This window comes from Saimiri boliviensis, chromosome 2 (genome assembly GCF_048565385.1).
Source record: "Saimiri boliviensis isolate mSaiBol1 chromosome 2, mSaiBol1.pri, whole genome shotgun sequence".
Classification (NCBI taxonomy): Eukaryota; Metazoa; Chordata; class Mammalia; order Primates; family Cebidae; genus Saimiri; species Saimiri boliviensis.
Genome location: NC_133450.1, coordinates 198,428,656 through 198,455,767, shown reverse-complemented (window position 1 = coordinate 198,455,767; position 27,112 = coordinate 198,428,656). Strand labels below are relative to the sequence as shown.

General features: G+C 41.9%; 1 protein-coding gene across 6 annotated transcripts in view; it reads right to left on the bottom strand.

The window, feature by feature from the left end:
* The window catches only part of FSD1L (fibronectin type III and SPRY domain containing 1 like), an 83,816-nt gene extending 63,707 nt beyond the window's left edge, over positions 1-20,109 (bottom strand). For 3 of the 6 annotated variants that reach the window (XM_039475018.2, XM_039475019.2, XM_039475020.2), the window contains exons 1-2: positions 19,909-20,109; positions 3,056-3,151 (exon numbers count right to left, since the gene is read on the bottom strand). In XM_039475018.2, the coding sequence (XP_039330952.1) occupies positions 3,056-3,151; positions 19,909-19,923 (111 nt within the window). In that variant the 5' untranslated portion in view covers positions 19,924-20,109. The remainder of the gene's footprint in view (positions 1-3,055; positions 3,152-19,908) is intronic. The other 3 variants (XM_074395118.1, XM_074395119.1, XM_074395120.1) reach the window with 1 other exon arrangement.
* Positions 20,110-27,112: the final 7,003 nt, after the last annotated feature.

The following is a 27,112-nucleotide window of genomic DNA, read 5'->3' as shown; positions in this document are numbered from 1 at the left end:
CAAAACTCCATCTCAAAAGGAAAAAGAAAAAGAGAAAAGAAATGGACTATTTTGTCTCAATCACCAGATGGCAGCTTGTTGCCTTTTGCCTACTACTAAGCCCTCATCTTCAGAGACAAGGGTGTAATTTAACGCTCCCACTCCTTTTTTTTCCCTAGAGTTAAGGTAGATTTCTAATAATTTATCAATCAGAAGAATGGTTTGGGCTAGCGCTACATAAGATCTCTCCTTCCAGATACCAAATGTGATGTTCTCTTGTCCATAGATCAAGAGCTTTAGAGCCATTAGCTTTATGCTTATTTAAAGGAAGCTGACTCACCAAATTTTCCAATAAAATAGTTCAAGATAGCTAGAATGATGAAGCTTTTTGTTTTGTTTTGTTTCGTTTTTATGAGACAGAGTCTTGCTCTGTTGCCCAGGCTGGAGTGCAGTGGTGCAAATCTTGGCTCACTGCAACCTCCACCTCCTGGGTTCAAGCATCTCCCATCTCAGCCTCCTGAGTCACTGGGATTGTAAGTGCCTGCCACCACAACCAGGTTAATTTTTATATTTTTAGTAGAGATGGCATTTCACCATGTTGGCCAGGCTGGTCCCAAACTCCACCCACCTCTGCCTCCCATGAATGTTCTTTTTGCTAAAAATCATTTTGGTTATACTGGGTCTTTTGTAATTCTATACACATATTAGGATTTTTTCTATTTCTGTGGAAAATAGCATTGGTATTTTGATAGAAATTACAATAAATGGGTAGATTAGGTAATACAAACATTGTAGCAATATTAATTCATCTAGTTTATAAACGGGATATTTTTCTATTCACTTGTGTCTTCTTTAATTTCTTTTATCACTGTTTTATACCTTTTAGTATATAAATATTTTATTTCATTAGGTAAATTTACTCCTTTTTTTATGCTACAGCAAATGAGATTATTTTCTTATTCAAATAGTTCGTGTATAGAAGCAATACTAATTTTTGTGTGTTGATATTGCATTCTGTAACTTTACTGAATTTGTTTATCAGTTCTAATAATTTTTTTAGTAGAGTCTTTAGAGTCTTCTATATATAAGATCATGTCATCAGAAAACATAATTTCACTTCTTCCTTTCCTATTTGGATGTCTTTTCCTTGCCTAAATGCTCTAGCTAGGACTACTAGTACTGTATTAAATAGAAGTGGTGAGAGTAGGCTGGGCACAGTGGTTCATGTCTGTAATCCTAGCACTTTGGAAGGCCGAGGCGGAGATCGCCTGAGGTCAGGAGTTCAAGACCAGCCTAGCCAACATGGCAAAACCACATCACTACTAAAAATACAAAAATTAGCTGGGTGTGTTAGCACACCCCTGTAGTCCCACTACTCAGGAGGCTGAGGCAGGAGAATCACTTGAACCTGGGAGGCGGAAGTTGCAGTGAGCCGAGACTGTGGCATTGCATTCCAGCCTGGCCGACAGAACGAGTCTCTGTCTCAAAAAAAAAAAAAAAAAAAAAAAAAAGGCGGGGGGGGGGGGCGGTGTGTGAAAGTAAACATCTTTGTTTTGTTCCTGACTAGAGAATAAGCTTTTGACTTTTCACCTTTGATAAGATGATATAGCTGTGGGATTGCTATTATATATATGGCCTTTACTATGTTGTGGTACATTCCTTCTTCACCTAATTTGTGGAGAGTTTTTATTAAGAAAGGATGCTGAATTTTGTCCAATTCTTTTTCTGCATCTACTGAGATAATCAGGCATTATTTTTGTCTTTAGTTTTGTTAATATGGTATATCACATTTATTGACTTCTGTTGAACCATCCTTGCATCCCAGGCATAAATCCTACTGGATCATGGTGAATGATCCTTTTAATGTGCTATTGAATTCAGTTTGCTAATATTTTATTGAGGATTTTTGCAACTATGTTGATTAGGAACATTGGCCTCCCTTTTTGTAGTATTCCTGGTTTGGCTTTGTTATCCGGGTAATGTTGAACTTGTAAATGGATTTGAAAGTACTCCTTCCTCTTTGATTTTTTAGAAGAGGCTGAGAAGAACTGATATTAGCTCTTTAAATATTTGGTAGAATTCAGCAGTAAAGCCATCAGGTTGCAGGCGTTTCTTTGATGGGAGACTTTATTACTGATTCAATTTCCTTATTCATTACTGATCTATTCAGATTTTCCATTTCTTTCTGATTCAGTCTCAAGAGGTTGTACATTTCTAGCAACCAGATTATCTTGAGCTCTCTTCCACAATCAATACGTCATTACTTTCAACATAGATTATCTGCCCAAACCTGGAACTATTTTCTTAAGTATTCCTCTCCCTCCTCAGTGGGGACTTTACCTTTTATTTTTAAGTTACTTTCATCTACTTCTACAAGTAGACCTCTTACCATTAATATTTTCTTTTCTGGTTTTTTTTTGAGACACAGTCTCATTCTATCACCCAGGCTGGCTAGAGTGCAGTGGTACAATCACTGCTCACTGCAGCCTCGAGCCCCTGGGCTCAAACAATCCTCCTACCTCAACCTCCTGGGTAGCTTAGACTACATGCATATGCTACCACAACCAGCTAATTTTTGCATCTCTCTTTTTTTTTTTTTTTTGGTAGAGATGGGGGTCTCGCCATGTTGCCCAGACTGGTTTCAAACTCCTGGGTTCAACCCATCGACCTGCCTCAGCCTGCCAAAATGCTGATATTACAAGCATGAGCCACCATAGATGGCCATTTTTCTTCCATCGTTTATTATAAAAGAAATGTTTTACTTGCCAGCACTTTTCAAAAAGTACAATTTGCTCTTAATTGAAATTAGAAAAAATGTCAAATGGAAAAGGACAAAAGAGCACTCTGGTATTCCCCAATAACTATTATTCCAGAGTTTTCCTTTTCCCTATTTTGATTTTTCCATGGAGAAAACAGGAATTGCAAGGTAAACATTTTTACTTTATCCGCTATTTTAAAACTGTGCTCTCACCTCCATTAGTTTATAATCCAAAGTTCATAGAGTATATTTATACTTCATATTTGACTCATTCATTGTGACATATTTACACAAAATTTTTCATTAAAAAAATCATACCTGAACTCCTTTTAGTGTATGATTTAGTGTATCAATAAAGTTCTGAATTTCATCATTTTTATTTGCCAGAGTTGAAATGATCCTTTGTAGAGCTTCCTAGAATTAAGAAAAACATTAAAATACTACCTTTCAATGAAAGAAAGTTATAAAACTCATTAACAAGCATTCTCTACACAAACTTTATATAAGAGCATATTGTATAACAAAGAGAAACAATGTAAAATTTCTCATTGTTCAAAATTTCCAAAGTCTTATAATTACAAAAGGTGAGGTAGATACTTCTACTGTATTGAGCTCTCTTATTCCTAATATAAAACTTAATCACCATCATACTTTTCAGACTGAAAATGATCAGTATAACGTAATATCAATAGAATTATTTTAGGTCATAGGCCATGGCAATGGAATACAGCAAAATCTTTAAATGTTGTAAAAACAAGTGGAAACGGAATACAACATCAGGATCCAAAGAATAAAAGCAAGGAGACACATATTCAACAATATTTTATTTATTTACAAAAATAAACATTTTAGAGATATGAAACGAGGTAACATGCATTTAGAATGACACATTCATTGCAACATTTATAGATGCTGTAGAACTAAAATAAAGCAATTTTATTAGCAAATAGCTCAGACTTTGATAATGCTTCCTATTTAGATAAAACATTTTGTTAATTTTTTTCTCTGGTTCGGTATTATCCAATAAAATTTTCCACTATGATGGAAATGTTCTATAAATGTGCTGTCCAATATGGTAACCACTAGCCACAGAAAGTTAATGAAGTCTTCAGATGTGAGTAGAACTGAGGAACTAAATTTGATGTTTCAAACTTTAATTAATTTCAGTTTATACAGCCACATAACCAATGCTATCATACTGGACAGTGCAAGTCTAGTTGCAGTAACTCTTCATTGATAGCAATAGCAAAAACCAAACAAGGTTATTTATAGTCTCAGAAAAAAATCTAATGCAAGTTAATTTAATGCTTTGTAATTTTCTCAGAGGCAAAGGACTTTTTTCTGTAAGCACCTATGAGCTTAAATATTTTAATAAAGCCTGTAAGATTTTGTGGAATAAGGATTATCCTAAAAATATAATGAGATATTGATAAAGGATTATACATAAGGAGCCCAGGAAACAGTCTGAAGGAGAATAACATTTTATGTTTTTGATTTTTTTTTCCCCCAAGACAGAGTTTTTTAATCATCTCCCAGGCTGGAGTGCAATGGTGCAATCTTGGCTCACTGTAACCTCCACCTCCTAAATTCAAGCAATTCTCCTGCCTCAGCCTCCTGAGTAGCTAGAATTACCGCTGTCCGCCACCAGGCACAGATAATTTTTGCATTTTTAGTAGAGACAGGCTTTCATTATGCTGGCCAGGCTGGTCTCAAACTCCTGACCTCAGGTGATCCACCCGCCTCAGCTTCCCAAAGTATTAGGATTACAGGTGTGAGCCACCATGCCTGGCAACATTTTATACAAATGTTCATAAAGCATTGTAGTAGTGTAAAATACACACACACACACACACACACACACACACATATATATTTTGAGATGAAGTTTCACTCTTATTGCCCAGGCTGGAGTGCAATGGCGTGATCTTGTCTCACTCTTGGAGCCTGTAATCCCAGCACTTTGGGAAACTGAGGTAGGCAGATCACTTGAGGCCAGGAGTTTGAGACCAGCCTGGCCAACATGGTGAAAACCTATCTCTACTAAAAATACAAAAATTAGCCAGTTGTGGTCGCACATGTTTGTAATCCCAGCTACGCAGGAGACAGAGGCAGTAGAATTGCTTGAACCTGGGGTGTGAGGTTGCAGTGAGCTGAGATTGTGCCACTGCACTCCAGCCTGGGTGACTGTAGCAAGACTGTCTCAAAAAAAAAAAAAAAGAAAAAGAAAAAGAAAAAGAAAAGCATATTGAACCTATCTCAGGGGAGTACTTGGAAGATTTAAGTCCTTTGATCTCCTTTTCTTCATTTCTATATTACCTCCGTTGCTTCTCCAATGTTGCTTCTCCAGTTGTGTCCACCTCTCCAAGTCTTGGTGCACCAGTTCTTGGGAAGAGGATAAACACTTAATTCTTGGCGTCATTGGTCTTCATAGTGTAACTTCATTGTGTTATTGTATTAAATTACCAATAGTAGTGACAATGGTAAGAAACAGTGTAAGTGAATACAACAGAGAGCTTTTAGGCAGCCCTAAGGATGATAATAATAATCTCCTTATCTCCAGGAACTGTGAGACTCAAAGTAGAACTGCTATAATTAAAAATTTTTCGACTAGGCACGCTGGTTCACCCCTGTAATCCCACCTCCTAGGATACTTTGGATGTTTCTTCACCAGCCGGCAACTTCTGGGGCTGGCAGTGTCTCTGAGTTTCACTCATGTCCACCGGGCTCGTTCTGCCCACTTGGCCCTGCAGGCTGTGCTCAGCTCATGCTACTGGCCTGGATCCCACACCTACCGAGGGTGAGCTAGGCGTGGAGCAGTGAGGGGTGTGTGAGCGAGTTAGTGAGCGTGGGGTCTGGTCACTGTGCACAGCCAAACACACTGGCTGCTGTAGCAAGGTAGGCAGCTTCAGGCACTGGCACAGTCACCAGCTCCATGAGGGCTGCAGCTGGACCAAGCATACTGCAAGCAGCTTCCTCTGTGGGTGCCTGTGTCTGGATGAGGGGAACATGGTGGTGCCTGAAAACTCAGAGATCCCAATAACTGGGGAGTCCCCAGGGGTTGGGGGGCAGGGATGCTACAGCTCTCTCGTTCCTTCCAACCACAGCTTGGCCAGTGGGAAGGGCAGAGTGTGTTTTAGCTTGTTCAGTCCCGCCACCTCGCTTGGGCTGATGGCTCCCATGCTGGTCCAATCCCATTGTCACTTCCCGTCATGTGGGGCAGCTGCCTGATGCTGGAGGAAGGTGGGAGGGTTATAGTGTTACAGCTCTGGCTTTAACACTATAACCTGGAATTCCCAGGTCTGGGCCCCTAGAAGTGTTGCTGCTCTTCACTCCTGCAGTTGGTATCACTGCCTGCAGCTTGGCGAGCTGGCCAGGAACATGTTACAACCCCGTTTGCTTCTGCCGGCAGCTCAGCAAGGTAGCCAAGGAAGTGTTACAGCCCTTTCCGCACCTGCCTTTGCAGGGTTCCTAAGTTATTGTCCTGCATCCAGTAATAATGAGGTCACATGGACAACTGGATGGTAAGCAAGGCAGAGAAGAGTTTTATTAAGCAATAGAACATCTCTCCGTGGACAGGAGACCCCAAATGGGTAGTCCTGATGAGTGACTGAAGTGGGTTGGGGGGGATGGGGGAGGGTTTATTGGCTCAAAATCGGGAAGTGTATGCTGATTGGTCCATGGGCAGGAGGAAGTGTGTGCCGATTGGTCCATGGGTGGCCTGGAAGAACCACCATTTGATTGGCTGAAAGGCACAAAGGAAATTCTCACTCAGGGTGGTGGATTCCACCAGGAACCGGCTGCCCAGTTCTCAGGCTTCAGGCAGTCTTCCACCTGAAGGTCAGGTTTCACCAAGGACCCTGCCACTATCTGCCTAGGAACAGGTCTGCTATCACTAGAACCATTAAGGAGGTAAAATCTGTAGAACTTTATCACTGCATGTAGAGCACAAATTAGAGAAAAGGAGCCTAGCTTTCTGTCTTTGCTCTTGATTAAATTTGGAGGACATGGAGGGATAGACTGAGGTAGAAAATCCATTTCGCTACGATATCTTTTAGATCTTTTCTGCTCTCTTCTCTGCCCTGGCATATTGCCTACCATATCTAGAAACACTTTTTAAAAACTGCTGGATTTGGCACCTATTCAGCCAGACTCTTCTTGTATACCTCCTAGATTAGACACATACTATCCTTACATACACCTTTTACTTGACTCCTATCACCCTAGACCAGGCATCCCCAAACTTTTTACACAGGGGGCCAGTTCACGGTCCCTCAGACCGGTGGAGGGCCGCCACATACTGTGCTCCTCTCACTGACCACCAATGAAAGAGGTGCCCCTTCCTGAAGTGCGGAGGGGGGCCGGATAAATGGCCTCAGGGGGCCACATGCGGCCCGCGGGCCATAGTTTGGGGATGCCTGCCCTAGAGAAAATTTTAGCTTTATGTCACATACACAAGCTAGGGTCAAGTTTCAGAACTCAGAGCGTGTAATACTAATTCTTTAGTTTTCATATATTTTGGTGCTGGTGGTAATTTTGTCTTAAATATTCTGATTCCTTGCAACTTGTTTTCTAGTTCTACTGAGCACCAAGTTCCTTAGTGCTTTTTATCTTTATGCCTTTTCCAGTTAGTTCCAGCCAGTCTCCATTCTTGTGAGGGCCAGAATGGTTGAAAACCTAGCCCCCTCCCTGATAAATTTTTACTGTTTTAGAATGCAAATTTTAGCTCTTGATCAGTCTTTCATTTGCTCATCCTCTCCACAGCAGTTACAGATTAAAGGGCAAGTGGATTAGAGCTTCTGGAGCCTATGTCTCAGTAGTCTGCCCTTGGGAAATTTTCAGGATGTTTCCTTCTTCCATTAAGTTTAGAAAAGCTTAACAGAGAGGCAGCATTTTATCTGTATTAGCCAACAAGGTCACACTGGTTGCTCTGACTTTCTCATTCTTTATGATCTGAATAGTTGCTTCTTCTGCAGCCATGTTTACTAATGCATTCGGTAGCTTTTAAAATATAGATGATCTTAAATGCTAGGGTTCCAGAGCCCTCTACAGCTGGCTTGCCCATTCTGACAGCATCTCAGTGGTGTATTATAGCCAAGACTCTGAAGCTGTCCCTACCTAGAGATTGGAGTCTATCTCCTTAAAATAATCTAGGCCTTTGGTGTTTGCAGTTTGGCATTAGGGTAAAGCAACTTTTCTCAGAATGTGGACCTTTTATCTAGGTGTGTATTACAGACTCTTATGCTGTCCTGGAACTCCCTGTCAAATTCAAGAGCTGTAGAGTGCTCTCTCTTCAAAGAATGAGGCTGTGTTCCCTAGAAATACTATGTCAGCCTTTAAAGACCTTTCTTTCTCATCCACTACAGTATTTTTACAGCCTTAGGCAATCATATAGAATATCATTCTCCTGAAGGCTTTAACACAGATTGTAGAGTTTCTTTCCAGAAGTATGGGCATGAATACTTTTTAGGCCAATACAGTTGAAAAGGGTCTTAGATTCTGTGACAATAGAATTTTGAATGAATTTAAGGGGAATGGTAAAGATAAGATTAACTGTAATCACCAGGTATGGTGGCTCATGCCTGTAATCCCAGCCTCATCTGTATTAAAAACACAAAAAATTAGCTGGGCATAGTGGTGCATACCTATAATCCCAGTTACTCGAGAGGCTGAGGCAGGCGAATCGCTTGAACCTGGGAGGCAGAGATTGCAGTGAGCTGAGATCATGCCACTGCACTCCAGCCTGGGGCACAGAGTCAAACTTCGTCTCAGAAGGGAAAAAAAAGATTAACTGTAATCTAAGGGTGGTATTTTGGAGGTATGGGACAGTATCATAGAAAATGGAGGGTATTATTCTGTTGATTCTTTGAATTTGTATAACCTATATGTCAGCTGTTCTCAGGTGCAGTCTTTATGTTAGCTGCCAATCCTGAAATGGACAGGTGCACTTTTTGTGATCCCAAAAAAGTCTTTTCTAACCAATAACAGGAGTGAACAGTGTAAAGTTCACAGGAGAGAGGAGTGTATTTGTTCCTTTTGTTGTGGTATTAGAAGGACCCCAAATGGTGTTACGTATGCACCAATTTCTTTTGAGAGCTGGTGGTTTTAAAATGTCTTTCACTTTCTAGAGTTAGTATTTATGTAAATAAAACTGAGAAATTAGTGAAATTCAGGTAAAGAAAGTAGTTGGTTGTAACATTTTAACTTATATCCACATAGAGCTATTATGACTCAAGAATCTGGCATAACATAAACATAAAGAAATTCTGGTCTTTTGAGAAAAAAGTTCTGAAATTTTTTTTCATGTTTTACTTTTAATTACAAATTAGTAAGATTAATAGAGGATCTCTGCATTATTTCCACTCTTAGAAATATGTGGTCTGTCTGGATGACACAGAGCTCTATGCCTGTATTTTCTACGATGGCAGCTTCTGGCCATATGTGGATATGTGGTTTTTGAGCACTTGAAATGTGGCTAATTTGAACTGAGATATGCACAAGTGTAAAATACATGCTGAATTTTTAAGACTCAATACCAAAAAAAGAAAAACTCATTGTTAAATATTGACATGTTGAAATAATATATTTTGAATCTATTAAACAAGATATTAAAATTAATTTCTCCTGTTTTTCCTTTACTTTTTTGATGTGGCTACTTTTGGCTCCTCCTATATTTCTATTGGACAGTACTACTCTAAGGAGAATGAAAACCTTACAGTTGGTAAAGCCTGTATTCTGATATCTAACATCACTATTAGACCAGAGTCTATTAACTTGCAGCAGGTGGGTAGCTCTTAAAGGATCAGAGGACTTAGCTTGAGGATCGGATTCAAAATTAGAGCATTTAGATGTCTTTGACTATACTCAGTAAATAACAGGAGCATTAAAAGGTAGGCTTTGGCTGGGAGCAGAGATCATACCTGTAATCGCAACACTTTGTGAAGCTGGAGCCCAGGAGTTTGAGACCAGCCTGGGCAACATAGTAAGACCTCATCTCTACAAAAAGTCAAATAATGAGGCAGGTGGATGGCTTGAGCCCAAGAGGTTGAGACTGCAGTGAGCTTTGATTGTTGTTACTGCACTCCCACCAGTGTGACAGAGCCTCAAAACAAAAAAAAAATGTAGGCTTCTCATTAGAATCTTTGGAGCTCAGGGCTTATCTAGTTGGGGCAATAAGCTAGAGCTATCTTCAGATTTTTGCTATGTAATTTCTCAAATGCAAAGCTTGAACTAAACTTAGACCAAAAAAAAAAAAATACATAAATGGGAAACTATTTTATACTAAGGAGATTTTTTTTGGACTCTGAACTGTATCTGCCTTTTCTTTTTGGTACCAATGTTTTATAATTTTTCTGGTGGAACTTTTTTAAAGTTTTGTTTTTGTTTTTGTTTTTGAAATGGAATCTTACTGTCACACAGGCTGGAGCAAGTGGTGCAGTCTCGGCTCACTGCAACCTCTGCCTCCTAGGTTCAAGCAATTCTCTTGCCTCAGCCTCCACAGTAGCTGGGATTACAGGCACCTACCACCATACCTACATAATTTTTGTATTTTTAGTAGATACCGAGTTTCGCCATGTTGGCCAGGCTGGTCTTGAACTTCTGACGTCAGGTGATCCACCCACCTTGGCCTTCCAAAGTGCTAGGATTACAAGCATGAGCCATCATGCCTGCCTTTTTTTTTTCCAGACAGAATCTCACTTTGTTGCCTAGGCTAGAGTGCAGTGGTAAGATCTCGGCTCACTGCAGCCTCCACCTTCCAGGTTCAACTCAGCCTTCTGAATAGCTGGGATTATAGGTGCACAGCACCACACCTGGCTAATTTTTGTATTTTTAATAGAAATGGGGTTTCACCATGTATCTTGTGACATTAAAATTATTACTACTGTCTTAGTAAAAGTTACTATCATATCTCAACCTGTATTTCAGCCTTCACTGTAGCAACACTACTTAAATCAGACCCTGATAACAATCTTTCTTCCCAACAATCAGTCCTCTATAAACTTCACTTAGGGTAATGATAGCATCACTCTTCCTGATCAGTATTCTTCAATGGTTTCCCACTGTACCTTGTATAAAACTGAAAATCTTTAACATGACCTCTAAGATCTCAAATCATCTGTCCACTGCCTACCTCACCTACTTCATCTCCCCAGACTTCCTCTCCCTTGTTACACTCCAGCTGCATAGCCTGCTATGAATAATACATCTAATTTGACTTGCTTCCTAAGAAGAGCCTTCTCATTTATCAGTTCCTCTACCTATAACCTCTATCCTAAAACATATACACAATGTACTGATAAAACAGATTCCAAAAATGTACTTATAGAATGAGCCCATGTTACATATATTTGCAGGGGTTCTAGATTTTTGTATCTTAATTTTCTGGAATATTACTATAGAATTTTTTTTCAACAAAGCCTTATGGGTGAAGGAGGGCAAAGACAGATTTCATCTGCCCCATGGGATTCAAGCCTCCCATTACCTTCCAAACACTGATGGATAAAGTAATAGATAAACATAGATGAATAAAGGCAATATAAATTATCTGAGGGTTATCTAGAAAATTATATTTTATAAGACTCAGGTGGTGATAACTAAAAGTTCCAGGTGACGCAGGTCTGAAGACATTCTTTGACAAATGCCAATTCTGCTAAATCATAGTAAAATAGAAGATTTTATTTACTATAGGAAATAATCATAGGGTTCCTGCAACCTGAGGAAAGGGACTGATCAAACTAGCATGTAGCATTCGTGACATAAATTGGCATTTGTGCACAGGCAATCTCAGCAATTGTCTTTTGGTGATGTAGCACAACCAGGCCCTCATAACAACAACAACAACAAAAAAATACAATGATTTAACTATGGGTTTAGACTAAGGCAACTGCTACACCAACAAGAAAAATCATTATATACACCCCAGCCAAGCACAACTGCAACCATCATCATGGAATGAATCAAAGTAATCTAGGATACATAAGACAGGAGTTAGTCTCTTCAATGCAGCACAGCTTAAAGTTATGTTTGTAATCACTATCAATTAAGTAAAAGGATAATCAATAGACTGAGCAAAGGAGCACTTTGGTAATCTTAAGTGCCAAGCACTATTTAAAGCTCTACATATTATTAGTTCATTTAATCCTTTCAAGAATCCTATGAGGTAAGATACTATTATTATCCTCATTTTCCAATGAGGAAGCTGACACATGGAGAAGTTAAGCAGCTTGCCCAGAATATCAAAGCTAATACGTTACACAGCCAGGATTCAAATTAAGACAGTTTGATTCCTGAGTCTCTGCTCTTAGAGGACTACATTGTACTACCTGAAAAGGTAGCGATCAGAGGTTCACGAAAAGGTCAGAACAGCTAAAGGCATCCAAAGGACTAAGAGTTTAGTTCCACATTAGAAATCTGGAAAAGGGCTGGGCGCGGTGGCTCAAGCCTGTAATCCCAGCACTTTGGGAGGCCAAGGCGGGTAGATCATGAGGTCGAGAGATCGAGACCATCCTGGTCAACACAGTGAAACCCCGTCTCTACTAAAAATACAAAAAACTAGCTGGGCGTGGTGGCGCATGCCTGTAATCCCAGCTACTTAGGAGGCTGAGGCAGGAGAATTGCCTGAGCCCAGGAGGCAGAGGTTGCGGTGAGCCGAGATCGCGCCATTGCACTCCAGCCTGGGTAACGAGAGCGAAGCTCCGTCTCAAAAAAAAAAAAAAAAAAAGAAATCTGGAAAAGATCAACAATCTGGAAATCTGAAACTGATCAACAGATTATAACCCCAAATCAGAAGTCATCGGCCTAACATCATTAGAGAAATGGGTTTCCCAGCAGCGTCTTCTAAGACGAGGAAAAGACATCCAAGTCAAATTCTATAGCAGTATTCCAGAAAATTAAGATACAAAAGTCAAGAACCGCTGCAAACACCACAAATGGATCTATAAGTTAAGGGGGTCAAACTATTATTATAGCCAATTTAGTCAGTATTTCATCAAGCACTTTCTATGTGCCAGGCACTGTGCTGCTAACATGGAGTATCTTTTTAATCATCACAACTGATTTTAAAAAAAAAAAGCAGTATTAGTTCACATTGTACAGTTGGATAAATGAAAGATTCGAGATGCTAAGAAACTTGTTTTAGGGCACACAGCTATCAACTGGCAATCGTGATTCAAATCCAGGAGGTTGTCCCCAGAGCCTCTGCTTTTCAAATCCAGGAGGTTGCCTCCAGAGCCTGTACTCTAGACTGCTTAAACTGTTGGGGACTATACGAAATAATCATAGGGTTCCTGCAACCTGAGGAAAGGGACTGATCAAACCAGCATGTAGCATGCCTGAAAAATGTCCAACTGCCACCAGTAATAGGCTACTTGCAACACCCCAAACCGAAGACCTGTCCTTTGAATTAGGTCACTTCATGATGAACCCCTCCATCGACTCCAATGGGGATGGCACCAGGTTCAAAAGGCTGAAAAAGAAACCTAGAGCCAACAAATGAATATTAAAAACCACCACGGTATTTTATTGAGGGATTACACACAAGGGATAGAGTCCAGTGGTGGCAGGCTGGGCAGGAGAACTGCCTTATGTACAGAAAAGGTCCAGTAGCAGTGGGCTGGGCAAGATCACTACACAGCCCAGTGACGCTCAGAACACACATTCAGGTGAGTCTGCCATACAGGGTCATTCTAATAGTATGCTTAAACTATTGCTATTAGGTAGCTTTACCATACAGTGATAAGGAGTTGAATCCAGAAAGCTCTATCCAGCTCTTAGCTAGATAAACAGAATCTCACCAGTTGTTTTAACAAAAGTATCATGCTAAGATGTGATGCAAGAAGGTGAAAAAAAGAGAACAGAGAAATTCAGGAATCTAATCATCATAAAATAACCAAATGGTGGAAGGCTATACCCTCTCTAACAGTGAAACATTTGGGAACACTACCTGTATACAGATGTAACCAAGACAACCTACAATCAATTCTGATTGTCTAGCTTACCAGCTGAGAAAAATCTAAATGCTAGTAAAAGAGCTGACTGAGGAATGCTGCCTTTCTGCCCTTAACCCAGTTTAAGATATCACAGCAGAAGAGGAAGTAATCTCTTATAAGAGGAAGTAATCTAGGATGTGAGGGGAATAAAGCAAATCAGAGGATAAAGAAGCCTTAACCATGTTCAGTGGCCTCTGAACTGGCTGTTTCACCCCAGAGTCAAGGAGGCTCATATTCGTCCAAAGAAACCAGAGGTTCCACCATTTAATGAAGGAAGGTGGCATTGGAGTGGAGATGAGAGCATCAGTATAAACTAATAACCTTTCTCAAGGGCAACCTGACAATACATATCAAATAGAATTTTTAAAGTATATATACACTGACTCAGTAATTCCATTTCTAATTTATTCTAAGTGAATAATTAAGGATGTAAGCAGAGACTTGGCTGTAAGGATGCTCATCTGTGATATTTATAACATTAAAAGGTTGGGATCAACAAAATGTACAACAAAAGGGTACTGATTAAATAAAATGAAGTAAAACATGCATAGAAAAGAATTCTGTTGAATCATTAAAGTATTATAGAATAATTAATATGAAAAATATCCATATTATGTGAAAGACAGATTATAAAGCAGCATATATAGTATGATACCATAATTAAAAAAGTTTTTATATACATATCAAAAAAGTAGATGGCTATATAAATGTTGAAGAGGTTATTTCTGGGTGGCAAAACTGGGTGGTTTTAATTTTATTTTCATTTTATTTATATTCCCATTTTCCTACAATAAGCTTGTATTATCTATATTTATAATGCAATAGAAGGGCAAAACCTGGCTATTTTAATACTTTTTCAATAAATTAGTTAAAAAATGCAATTAACTAGCAATTAACAAGCATCAATATCTGAAACCAGATTCTATCAGAACCTTGTGGCTGTGAGAAAGTGCCAACAAAGGGTGAAAAACATATTTTAAAAAGTCTGGAGATAAAATCCACCAACTTAAAAATATTGTCCACTGTAGGTTAGAGGGGAATATCTATTCAATATGTGTTTACTGCATGAATAATCCTGCTTACATTCAGCCAAGCATTGCAAACAAGCACTGCGATAAAAATTAAAAACAAACGAACAAACAAAAAAAAAAGATCTGCTTCACTATCTTTCTAATTATTAAAAACCGTCAAGTTCGATTGAAAAATGAAGATATCTGTATTATATACAGTGGTCATAAGTATGTCAATATGGTGTTCATTTCTACTTTCTTGCTCACAGTTCTACTTTAGATAGCTAAGGCATTACCTCAAGAGTTGAAAAAAGGGAAGAGAAAGATAAAAATAAGACAGACAGACACACATACAACATAAAAATAGTGATTTTAGGCCAGGTGTGGTGTCTCACGACTATAATCCCAGCACTTTGGGAGGATTACCTGAGTTCAAGACCAGCCTGGCCAACATGGCAAAACCCCATCTCCATTAAAAATTTAAAAAATTAGCTGGGTGTGGTGGCGTGCGTCTATAATCCCAGCTACCAGGGAGGCTGAGACACAAGAATGGCTTGAATCCAGGAAGCAGAGGTTGCAGTTAGCTGAGATCACACCACTGCACTCCAGCCTAGAAAGCAAGACTCTGTCTCAAAATAAATAAATAAACAGTAATTTTATTTGAGGCAACAAGAGAGACCAAATTCTAGGTTTTTACCTAAATCATGTTCTTTATCATCTATCAACTATTTTTCATTTTCAAAAAACAACTTTAGATCAGATGTGGTAGCTTATGTTTGTAATCCCAGCACTTTGAGAGACCAAGGTGTGCCAATCGTTTGAGCCCAGGAGTTCAAGACTAGCCTGGAAAACATGGCAAAACACTGTCTCTACAAAAAACCACAAAAATTAGCCAGGCATGGTAGCATGCACCTGTAGTCCCAGCTGCTCAGGAGGCTGAGCTGGGAGGATCGCTTGAGCACAGAAGGCACAGGTTGTTGTTATGAGCCATCAGCCTGAGCGAGAGAGCCAGACTCTGTTAAAAAAAGAAAAAAAAAAAGAAAGAAAAAGAGAGAAAACCCTACTTTATAGGGCTTATCCCTGTTACATTTTAAGTTTTAATTACTTTAATCATAGCACCATTTAAATGCAAAGAATTCAGGCAAGAAGGGTGGTAATGAAAAAACTTTGAGTTGTGAAGAAAAACTTGGTTTGAATCCAGACTACTATTTGCTAGCTGTGTGACTGTGAACAAGACACTTAACTTCTCTGGGCTTCATTTTCCTTAACAGTGCTACGGGAATAAGAACTGCTGTGACAGTCCAATGCAATACTGGATGCAGAACAGTAGTCAAATTTTACTTCTCTTTCCTCAAGAAACAATTTTTTTTTTAAACTGAGAAGAAGTAACTTTGGAACATGCAACTGTTGGTTGGTTATGGATGTGGTGGGGACTCTGAATTGGTAAGGTAAAATATGAACGCAAAGAATAGCACATAGCTTGGAGCAAGAAACTGGGATATGGAAGCCAAATGTAGATAAGCTACTTGTTGCAAGTTGTCATGTTTAAAACTCCTCCTGCTCCATTCAATCTCCCCACTCTAGTTTTGTCCAGTCAGGCCTCACCTGTCACTCACTACCCCTTTCCAAGTAGAAAGAATATGCAGGAAAAAAAAGTGGAGAAAAGCAAACAAGTAACAATGTATGCTCTTGGTGACTTCCTTCCTCTGGGCTCTCATCTCTTTTCCTTTCCACTCTTTCTTATTCCTACAGTAAGTACCTTTCTCAGAGTGATCTCTATGCATGTGAATGATCTGTAAAAAAAATTTAACTTAAACTATAAAATTCCAACCTCCAAGATTCTAAAAAGGTACAAATGTCTTATTTGTTTCAATGTTTTCTTTGAAGGAGCACATATTTCATCAGGTAAAGAAACCTTTGGGATTTTATCTTAAAACCATTTAAAGGCATAATCAAAAGGTTTGAGTATCAAACAAAAGCCACCTATCCATAACACATCCTGTTCACAAAAGTGTCCCAGAAACTCAATATAAACAAAATCCCTCTGTTTATTTCTAGGAGTTAATACACTGGTTTTCTGTATCCAACAGTATGCCTTACATACCCGGGGTTATTATGTTTTCTTCCTCTACTCACAGAGCATCTGTTGCTGACATTAACACTGAAGTCCAAGTTATTCTCACAGACAAAAAAGCAGCTGGTCAAGCTAATCCATTTGTTGACTAGCCACCATCAAGCCTCTGTAAGACTGTCTAGTTAACTTAACCTATATTGTCAGAGTGCATGAGTCAGAACTTCCAATCCTCTTTCTATTAGAATTTAACAACTCTTCTCTGGCACCACCGTGTGAATCGTTTCTTACAGATACAAAAGCAGAAAACATGCTTTAAAAGTAAAAATGTCTAGACTGAATTAAAAAAAGAGAAAGTTACTTTGAGGTTGGGATTATTAAATTAATAACAATAGCTAACAGATAGTATTTTTGCATGCTAGGCACTGTTAAGTGACTTTTAAAAATGAACACAAGGTCGGGCGCCATGGTTCGCGCCTGTAATTCCAGCACTTTTGGAGGCCAAGGCAAGAGGATCACCTGAGGTCAGGAGTTTGAGACCAGCCTGGTCATCCTGGTAAAATCCCATCTCTACTAAAAACACAAAAATTAGCCAGATGTGGTGATGGGCTCCTCTAATCCCAGCTACTCAACCTCTTGAATCCAGGAGGTGAAAGTTGCAGTGAGCCAATATCGTGCCATTCTACTCCAGCCTGGGCAACAAGGACAAAACTTTGTCTCAAAAGAAGAACACAATCTTCACAATAATCTTGTGAGATAAGAACAACTGTTATCTCGATTTTACAGATGAAGAAATGGAAACACAGAGCAAATTACCCCAGCTCATACAGCTTATAAACAGAACTGGAGACCTGGCTCCTGAGCCATCCTCTTAATAATGTAAAGCCCAAATCCCAATTCTTAACAAACATTCAGGCATATATTCAGGCCTTCCTCACACTCTGCAGTACCTATTTTTATTATACTCTACTGACTGAAGTACTACCCTTGCTACTATTTTCAATGTACATTCCAAAACAAAAAATAGTCTCTAAAAATTATGTCTGGGTGTACTACCGTCTTATTTAAAGAGAACAATATCCAGCTTAGATCATTAGAATCTGAGACTTGGAAGTGATTCTGCGGCAATTCATATAAGAAAAGGAAGTTCAGGTTCATAGCACTAAATTGGTTATGCACATTAGCCCCAGATATTCTTTGTTTTGTTTTTTGAGACAGAGTTTCGCTCTTGTTGCCCAGGCTGGAGTGCAATGGGGTGATCTCGGCTCATTGCAATCTCAGCTCATTGCAACCTCTGCCTCCCGAGTAGCTGGGATTACAGGTATGCGTCACCATGCCTGGCTAATTTTGTATTTTTAATAGAGACGGGGTTTCTCCATGTTGGTCAGGCTTGTCTGAAACTCCCGACTTCAGGTGATCCGCCCTCCCGGGCTTCCCAAAGTGCTAGGATGACAGGTGTGAGCCAGGGCACCCGGCTGTGGACATTCTTTTTACAGCTATAAACCAAAGGGTTTTTTTTGTTTGTTTGTTTGTTTCATTAGAAAGATTTGGTACCATCAATGAAATTCAACGTATTTTCTAATACTGAAAAGTTGATTCTCAAAGATATCACAAATAAGATACATTAGTACTAATAACAAAGAGCAGCTAATTTTAGTACTAATACTTCGTAAACTTTAAAATACTGTTTTCATAATAAATTATCAGATTTTTACTATAACACTATAAAATACTCTTACTTCTGCATAGATGAGGAACAGATTAATCACAGTTACGTGACTTGCTTCTCCCCACAGATCTAGTACATAGCATCCTGGAACCCAAGTCTCTGGACTTTGTTCCTTCACTTGACCTCTGCTAATGCCCATTCGAATATCGTAACTTTTATCTAATAAGCTGAGAGATGTTTTATAAATTTAGGCAGAGACAATGTTTTAAACCTATACATACTCAAAATGCAATTTTTTTTAACATGTCTTATGAATAGTCGTGGAAATAAAAATTGAGCATGACAAGGTGAGTTTCAAGACTAACACATACAACGAAATCATGTGCATTTTTGTTAAATACTGTAATAGTCAATGCTCAACACATCACTATTCTCTCATGCCCTCAGTGAAGTGATCCTCAAGGAGGTGAATCTAGACAAAATTGTAGAAAACGTTGCTCTAAGTCTTTCTGGTCCTAATAATAGAAAAGAATAGCCTCAAAGGTATGTCTTTGTTTTCCCTGCTACATTATTTTCTTTTTTCTTTCCTACCCCGAACTATCTTTCAATTATATTATAGTCTAACAAAGAGAACAGGGTGGTTATTCCCATATGGAGATTATGACTGAATAACTCTCACTTCTAACTAATGTATTCAAGACATTGGCTTTGTTCTCCAAACATTTCTTCTGAATGGAACCTTTACGATTATATAACCTTTCCTCAACTGTTCGGAAAGTATAAGTAACTGTGCCCAGCAACACCAGCTGGTCAGAGAGTGAGACGGCTGCCCTAACAATCGAAGTCTTTTCCCTCCATACAAGGAACACCAAGACCTGCTTGGGGAAGCCTAGGGAAGGGGAGCGGGTGGGCGGTACAAAGGAGATTCGGTCCCTGACCTACAGAGCACGGTGCCGGGAGGAGACTCGGGCGAGGGAAAAGCCGCAGCTTCGGCGTCAACAGGGAGACCCCAGACAAGGCTGTGCCTCGGTTTCCTCATCTGCTGAGGAGGGATACACCCCCACCAGCACGCACGCAGGCTGCGGGCAGCAAAGTGGGCCTAGAGCGCTGCAGAGGGGCTGCTTTTAAAAGGCGGATGGCTCCCTGTTTCTCCTCAGCAGTCAGGAACCCCGGGAGAGCACGGGGCAGAGGCCAGCCCGAGTTACAGGGCGCGGTCCCCGCAGCCGTGTGGGCGCCTCCTCGCTCCCGCCCAGAGAGCGGTCGGGCGGCCTCGCCCTCCGCAGCCGCAGCAGCAGCCGCCGGGACGCCCGGCCCGGCCCGGCCCGACCCGGCCGGACCCACCCCGCGCACCCGCCGCCTACCCGGGCCGGGGGCCCCGCCCACCCTGTGCCTGCGCGGCTCGTCCCGCTGGCCCCAGGATCCCCTCCCCCGCTTACTTTCTGGGAGTCCATGGCGAGGGGCTAAGCCCGCTGGGCCCGAACCCGCGACGACCAACCGTGCGAGGAGGCGCAGCGAAGTCGCACACCCCAAGACTGCTACTCACGCACCGACCCAGCCCGCACGGGCACCGCCCGGCCCCACCCGTCCGCGCCCAGCCCGCGCGCGCCGCCGTCGCGCCGCGGTTGCCAGGGTGAAAGGGCGGCCCGCAGAAGGGAGGGGCTGAGGAGCGCCCCGCGCCTGCGCGCAGCGGCTGACAGGACCCGGGGAGGAGCGGCGCGGGTGCGGAGCGCCGCCAGTCTGCCTCCCGCTAGCGCTTCTGCAGCCTGCGCTCCCTTCCCCCATCCTTTTTCCTCCAGCGACAGCGGTCTCTGCGGCCCTGAAATAGGCCACTGGGCATCCAGCAGCCGGCGGGTGGTGAGGGCACGGGAAGGAAAGAGTATCTGGTGCTGGAGGCCGATCGGCCCACCCTGCACCCCGCACGCATCTGAAGCCCCTCCCCACACTCGCCTTTGAGGAGCAGCCAGGATCGAGCGAACCCAGCGGTCCAATGAGAGGAGAAGGGCTGGGATGGGATGTAGCGAAAACGTGGGAACGGGCGTTTAGAGGATGTAGTGGAAACGTGGGAGATGGGATATAGGATGAGAGTGGCAGAAACGTGGGTATGGGATTAACATGAGCTTTGGGGCCTGGCACAGCTTTCCCAGGCACCCTCCCTGGCACCTTGCTACCTGTGTGATTTTGAGCAAGTCACTCTCCCTGAGGCTGTTTAATCTTCTGTAAAACGAGAGAAATAATGCGAACTTTGCAGAGGATTGTGAGGATTAAATAACGTATGGTATGTAATTAGTACTGAGTAAATTATAGTCATTCTCTCTCTCTTTTTTTTTTTTGGAGGCGGAGCCTCGCTTTGTCGCTGAGGCCGGAGTGCAGTGGTGCCATCTCGACTCACTGCAACCCTCCGCCTCCCGGGTTCAAGGAATTCTCGTGCCTCAGCCTCCTGACTGGCTGGGATTATAGGCGCACCCTCCACACCTGGCTAATTTTTTGTACTTTTAGTAGAGACAGAGTCTCGCCATGTTGCCTAGGGTGGTCTTAAACTCCTGAGCTGAGGTAGTCCTCCCACCCCAGCCTCCCAAAGTGCTAGGATTACAGGTGTGAGCCACTCTGCCTGGCCCATTATAGTCATTGTTAGTGGGGAGTTAGAACCTGCTTAGTGTGACGTGAGGTGGCAATAAAGACTTTAGAAAATGTGGCATTTAGTAGGCTTGAAAAAGTTCTTCCTCAAGCAGACGGGCCTTATCTTCCATTTGGATGACTCTGGAGAGGCTCACAAAAGTTCTATTGGACAGTCATTTATGATGAATGAATGAAAGGGAAATATGTATTAAGTACCTATTCTGTACCAGTTCTACAAACAATTCAGTAGTGGACAAGGCCCTGCTTCTCTCACATAGCTTACAATCCAGTAAAGGAGGCCAACCAAAAAAATAAAAATTAAAATTAATGTGCTAGGTGGTTATAGGTGCTACAATTAAAACTTAGGCCAGGCATGGTGGCTCACATCTGTACTCCCAGCACTTTAGGAGGCCCAACAGGTGGATTGCTTGAGTCCAGGAATTTGAGACCAGCCTGGGCAACATGGCAAAACCCTGTTTCTCCAGAAATTTCTTTTTAAAATTAGCCAGGCGTGCTGCTGCAAACCTGTAGCCAGAGTCAATCAGGAGGCTGAGGCGGCAGGATCACGTCAGTCCTGGAGGTGGAGGTTGCAGTGAGCCCAGATCACGCCACTGCACTCCAGCCTGGGTGACAGAGTGAAACCCTAGTTCCTACATAAATAAATAAGGCAAATTGATTCAGAAAATGGAAAAGTTTAGTTTTCCATAGGAACATCAGGGAAGGTCTCTCTAGGAAATGCCCTGAGTATAAAATGAGAAGATGAATTGTACAAGAATCTAGGGAAGAACATTCTAGACAGAAGGAACAACAAATACAGAGGCCTCGTGGAGGGAAGGAGCTCTGTGTTTGAGAAACAGCATTTATTCTACAATGTTGTCATTACGTCTCCTCATGGATTCCTCTGACTATACTGTGATTTTCTTGAGGGCTGAATTTCTTTTATCCCATGTCTGTATCCCCAGCTCAGAGTCTGCCACATAGTATGTACTTAATATATCCTTTTTAACTGGACAGAGATGTACAAGAAATGAAATGAAGTTTACAAAAGGGAAAAAAAGAGCTTGGTTAAGGCTAGGTGGGTAGTGCTTAGAAAGCCAGGGTCCAGGGTGGGCCTCTGTGGGCCAGCTGAAAGGAGTAGTGGCATGCAATCCTGCAAAGACACACCCGTCTCTTGGTACCAAGAAAAGAGAGCCTCCTATTCAACCCTTCCCAATTCCATGAGGACCAGCAAGTGCAGCCAGATGCCCAGCCATTAGCCCACTGCTGCAGCCACAAAGGTCATTCCCCACACTGTGTACTGCAGCTGAGTCAGTTTCCCATGAGGGAGAACATCTAAAGTCTAATCACCAGACTGCATGCTTCCTGGCTCTGCCCTGCTTGCCACTATGGGACCCACCACTAAGAAGAGGAGACAGGGCTTGGCGATGCCCCCACTTCTCTTGCTGCAAGGACTTCACCTCATTACTGTCAGAGGGCAATTCCTGGGCACTTTATGACCGACAGGCACCACAGGAGAAAGAAGAAAGAGGCTTTTGGGGACAGTGCGTTGCAGCTGAAATGTGATCTCCAGACTCTGTCACACGGCCACACACCCCGGGAGCTCACTCCTGGCTCCTTGCCTCCAGCTTCCCTAATTCCTTCCCTGTAGCCCAGCCAGGAGACTGCAGTTTTTGACAACATCTCTACCCCATTTGACTTCTGCCTTCATCCGATCTCCGTCTCTGGCCAGTCTGGCTTTCAGCTCATCCTGGGCCTTTTGCTTCCCCTCGTTCCCATCTGGAAACAGCTGTCTCCTTCTGACTGTGACTTCCGTCACCCCTAGTTTATGCAAGTTCTCCCATCACAGCCACTTACCAAGCTGTGCTCTTAAGTCTGCCTCCCAACCTTTCCCAGTACCTCTGACCTATAGGCAAGTCCTTTGCCTTTTCTGTACTTATTTTTTCATAGCCAACTTCATTTAGAAATTTTCAAAAGTAGTTTAGCAAATCAAATAAAGCATTTGTTCTTAAATGTGATCCCTGGACCAGCTGAATCCACATGACCTTGCAACTTGTAGGAAGTGCAAATTGTCCAGCCTTATAACTGGACAAACTGAATCAGGAACTCTGGAAGTAAAGTCCAAAAATCTGTGTTTTAATGGTTCCTACAGGTAATTCTGATGAATGCTAAGCTTGAAAGCCATGGAACTGAGAGAAAGCAAATTGTTTACAAAAAAAGGGGGCCAGGGGAGGATTTCAGAGGCATAAAAATACCACTTCGAAACCTAGGTTTCTGATTCTTAAAGAGCCTATCTAGTCATAGATATTTATCCAATTGAGGTTTCTGGGCCTCCAGGAACTGCTTTCTGAGGAAATGTCAAGTTAGAATAGCCTCCTAGAGAGGCTGATGTAGAGTGTCTGGGAAAACTGTCTCTCCCAGAACCAGGTTCCTTAGCCTCTCTGAGTGGTGCCAGGTGCTGCCCGCAGCCCTGGGCTGCCTTGTATGTGCCGAGATTCTTCCATCTCGTTGTAGAGAAATTTCTTTCCGGCAATCTTTCCCTTTGGGAGTCAGTAAAGGGCCATAGGCATGGAGTCAGCAGTCTGAATCTAAATCCAGCACCGTAGCCTTCAGTGAGTCACTTAACCTTGCTAAACCTCGATTTCCTCATCTGTAGCATAGGGATCAGAATAGTAGTAATCCCCTTTTAGGGTTGCTGTGAGGATTAAAGGAGATTATGTAGGTCAAATGCTGGCTAGTATTATTGAACAAGTGGTAGCTGTTACTAATAATTACTCTCTTACTCATCATGTCCTTCTGTTTTACCCTTGCACAGCTCTTTTTCCTTCTGCATCTTTAGGGCCTTAGCAGACCTTTTCTCACCCCATCTCCCCTTTTCCCTGTTATACCTGTTTTTTCCTGAAGCATAGTCACTAGTCAAATGCTGCCCTTTGTTGAAGCCCCAAATCTTTGCCCATTGCTCCCTGCTACTGGATCTGGCCTGAGTCTTAACATTTGCTACCTAGCCTGGGAAGACTCCAAGGCCTCTCTAGGTCTAAGTTTCTTTATCTGTAAAATAGAAATCGTAAAAGTAGCACCTACAAGAGTTGTTGAGCGGTGAATGACATAATTCATATTAAATTTTGAGCACAGTGCCTGGCATGCAGTGAGCATTCAAAATATATTAGCTATTATCATCTCTTTCTAACCATAGAAGCCTAATTAATTCTGATTTTTTTTTTTTTCACAGAGACATGGTCTTGCTATGTTGGTCAGGGTAGTCTCGAACTCCTGGCCTCAAGCAGCCCTTCCAACTTGGCCTCCCAAAGTGCTGGGATTTTAGGCACGAGCCACCATGTCTGGCCTTGTTTTTCCTGCCCTCTTCTGACTAAAAACCAAACTCACCCAAAATCCCTGGAACCCCTTGGAAGTCAGAGCAAAAATTTCTGATCCTAGGCACTCATTATAGACAGAGTCTCTTAGGAAGGTGATATAGTTTAGCTGTGTCCCCAACCCAAATCTCATCTTGAACTGTAGCTCCCACCATTCCCATGTGTTGTGAGAGGGACCTAGTGGGAGGTAATTGAATCATGGGGGCAGATCTTTTCTGTGTTGTTCTCGTTATAGTGAATAAGTCTCATGAGATCAGATGGTTTTATGAAAGCGAGTTTTCCTGAACAAGCTATCTTTCGTCTGCTGCCATATAAGATGTGCCTTTCGCCTTCTGCTGTGATTGTTAGGCCTCTGCAGCCACATGGAACTGTGAGTCCATTAATCCTCTTTTTCTTTAAAAATTACCCAGTCTCAAATATGTCTTTATCAACAGCGTGAGAACAGACTAATACAGAGGGAAAGAATGGTTCTTCCCTGATGTAGGCTGGCACTCTATACTTGAAGAGCTCTAAGACAAGTGGTAAGCAGTCAGTGGACACAAACCTGACTAGTGAAACCGTGTGAGAAGAGACACAACCAATGCACCTGTGAGTATTTAGCCTGAAAGGAAAAACTCAAAGTGGATATGATCATTGACTTCACATTTCTGTGGGGCTGTTGTATGGAAGAGGAAGTTAACTTGTTCTGTAGCATCCCATAGGATAATTAGACCCAATCGGTGGAAGCTACAGGAAAGCAGATTTCCGTTTAACAAAATGTCCTACTTTCTAACAGAGCCATACAAAGGTGAAATAAGTTGGTAGTGAGATCCCAGCTGGTGCAGGTATACAAGCAGGGGCTGGGCATTTGCTTAGCAGAGCATTCATAATGGCATTCAGGCACTGGAAGGGTACCTGATGGAAATAACTTTTTTTTTTTTTTAAGGCAAGTCTGGCTTATTGCACACCCAGGCTGGAATGCAATGATGCAATCTCGGCTCACTGCAACCTCCACCTCCCAGGCTCAAGCCATCCTCCCACCTCAGCCTGCCGAGTAGCTGGGACCACAGGTGCATGCCACCACACCCAGCAATTTTTTTTTGTATGTTTCATAGAGATCAGTTTTTGCCATGTTGTCCAGGCTGATCTTAAACTCCTGAGCTCAAGCAATCTGCCTGCCTTGGCCTCCCGGACTGCTGGGATTACAGGCATGAGCCACCGTGCCCAGCAGAAATAACTTTTAAGATTTTCCGGACCTGTGAAGTTACATCATTCTCTAAACTGGCGGGCAAAACCATTCACTCCTTTCTGACTCCGTTTTGTAATTATACTCACGTTTGGAAGGCTCTCTGAATCTCCTCTCCCCACCCTCACTCCCATGTAGTTCATTGCAAGAAGTCCCATTCCTTCCTGAGGGAAGACCTGAGAGGGATAGTTAATTAAACCCTAGCCATTATGATGTGATTGTGTCACAATACCTTCTCCATGTGTAATGGCCTAGTTTATGCTGGCACTAGAGACACTGAGATGATTAAGGTCTAGAAGGCACAAGTGCTTTCAATATACCCTGCATGGCTCTGGTCATGCCTCTGAACTCGTCATACTCAGAGAATGATCAAGGACAAAGCAAATTTATCTGCCTGCCAATCTCCTCATTGTGAAAGGATGGTGGCCCCCAGCCAGGTTTCTCCAACACAGAGGAATAGACTGAATGTTCCTAGGAAGAACACTGCTCAGCAGTCCCTGTCCCTCTCAGTATCCTCTGAAAATGTTAAGGACCACGTTGAGATTAGGGAGATAAAGGGCCATCACAAATTCTCTGCACTTCTATTTCATTGGCTAAGCACCCAGACTCTGGTGCCAGACTGTCTGAATTCAAATCCTAAGTCTTGCCAGTTGTGTCTTTGGGCAATTTCTTATTCTTTCTGTACCTCAATTTTCTCATTTCTAAAATAAGAGTATTAACAGTATCTACTTGATAGGTTTGTTATGAAGATAAATGACTTAATGTATATAGGATGCTTAGAATAATGTAGACATATAGAAAAATACATATTTAGCTATCTATATGCTATTATCCTTTTTTTTTTTGAGATGGAGTCTTGCTCTGTTGCCCAGGTTGGAGTGCAGTGGCACAATCTCAGTTCACTGCAACCTCCGCCTCCCAGGTTCAAGCAATTCTCCTGCCTCAGCCTCCCAAGTAGCTGGGACCACAGGCATGCACCATCTCACCTGGCTAATTTTTGTATTCTTAGTAGAGATGAGGTTTCACCATGTTGCACAAGATGGTCTTGAACTCCTGACCTCAGGTGATCTACCTGCCTCAGCCTCCCAAAGTGCTGAGATTATAGGTGTGAGCTACAAGCCTGGCCTCTATTATCATTTTCTAAAATAAACTGCTCTACTAAGTAGAGCATCAGAAAATAATAGTGTCTGTGAGCCCTTTGGTACTGCAATGTTATTGCTGCTGGTAAAGATGGTACTATGTCAGCATTTCTAGGGAAAATAAGCCTCTTGAAATTCATCCTTCATTATAAAGGTCAATCTGTACTTTTCTGTGACAAAAGAGTTTGAGGGAGAAACGTGATAGTGCTTATGCTAGAAAGGAAGGACCTAAGACCAGGAGACAGAAAGGGAAGACTGGACCCTTTCCAAGCCAAAGAAACAGTCTGAGCAA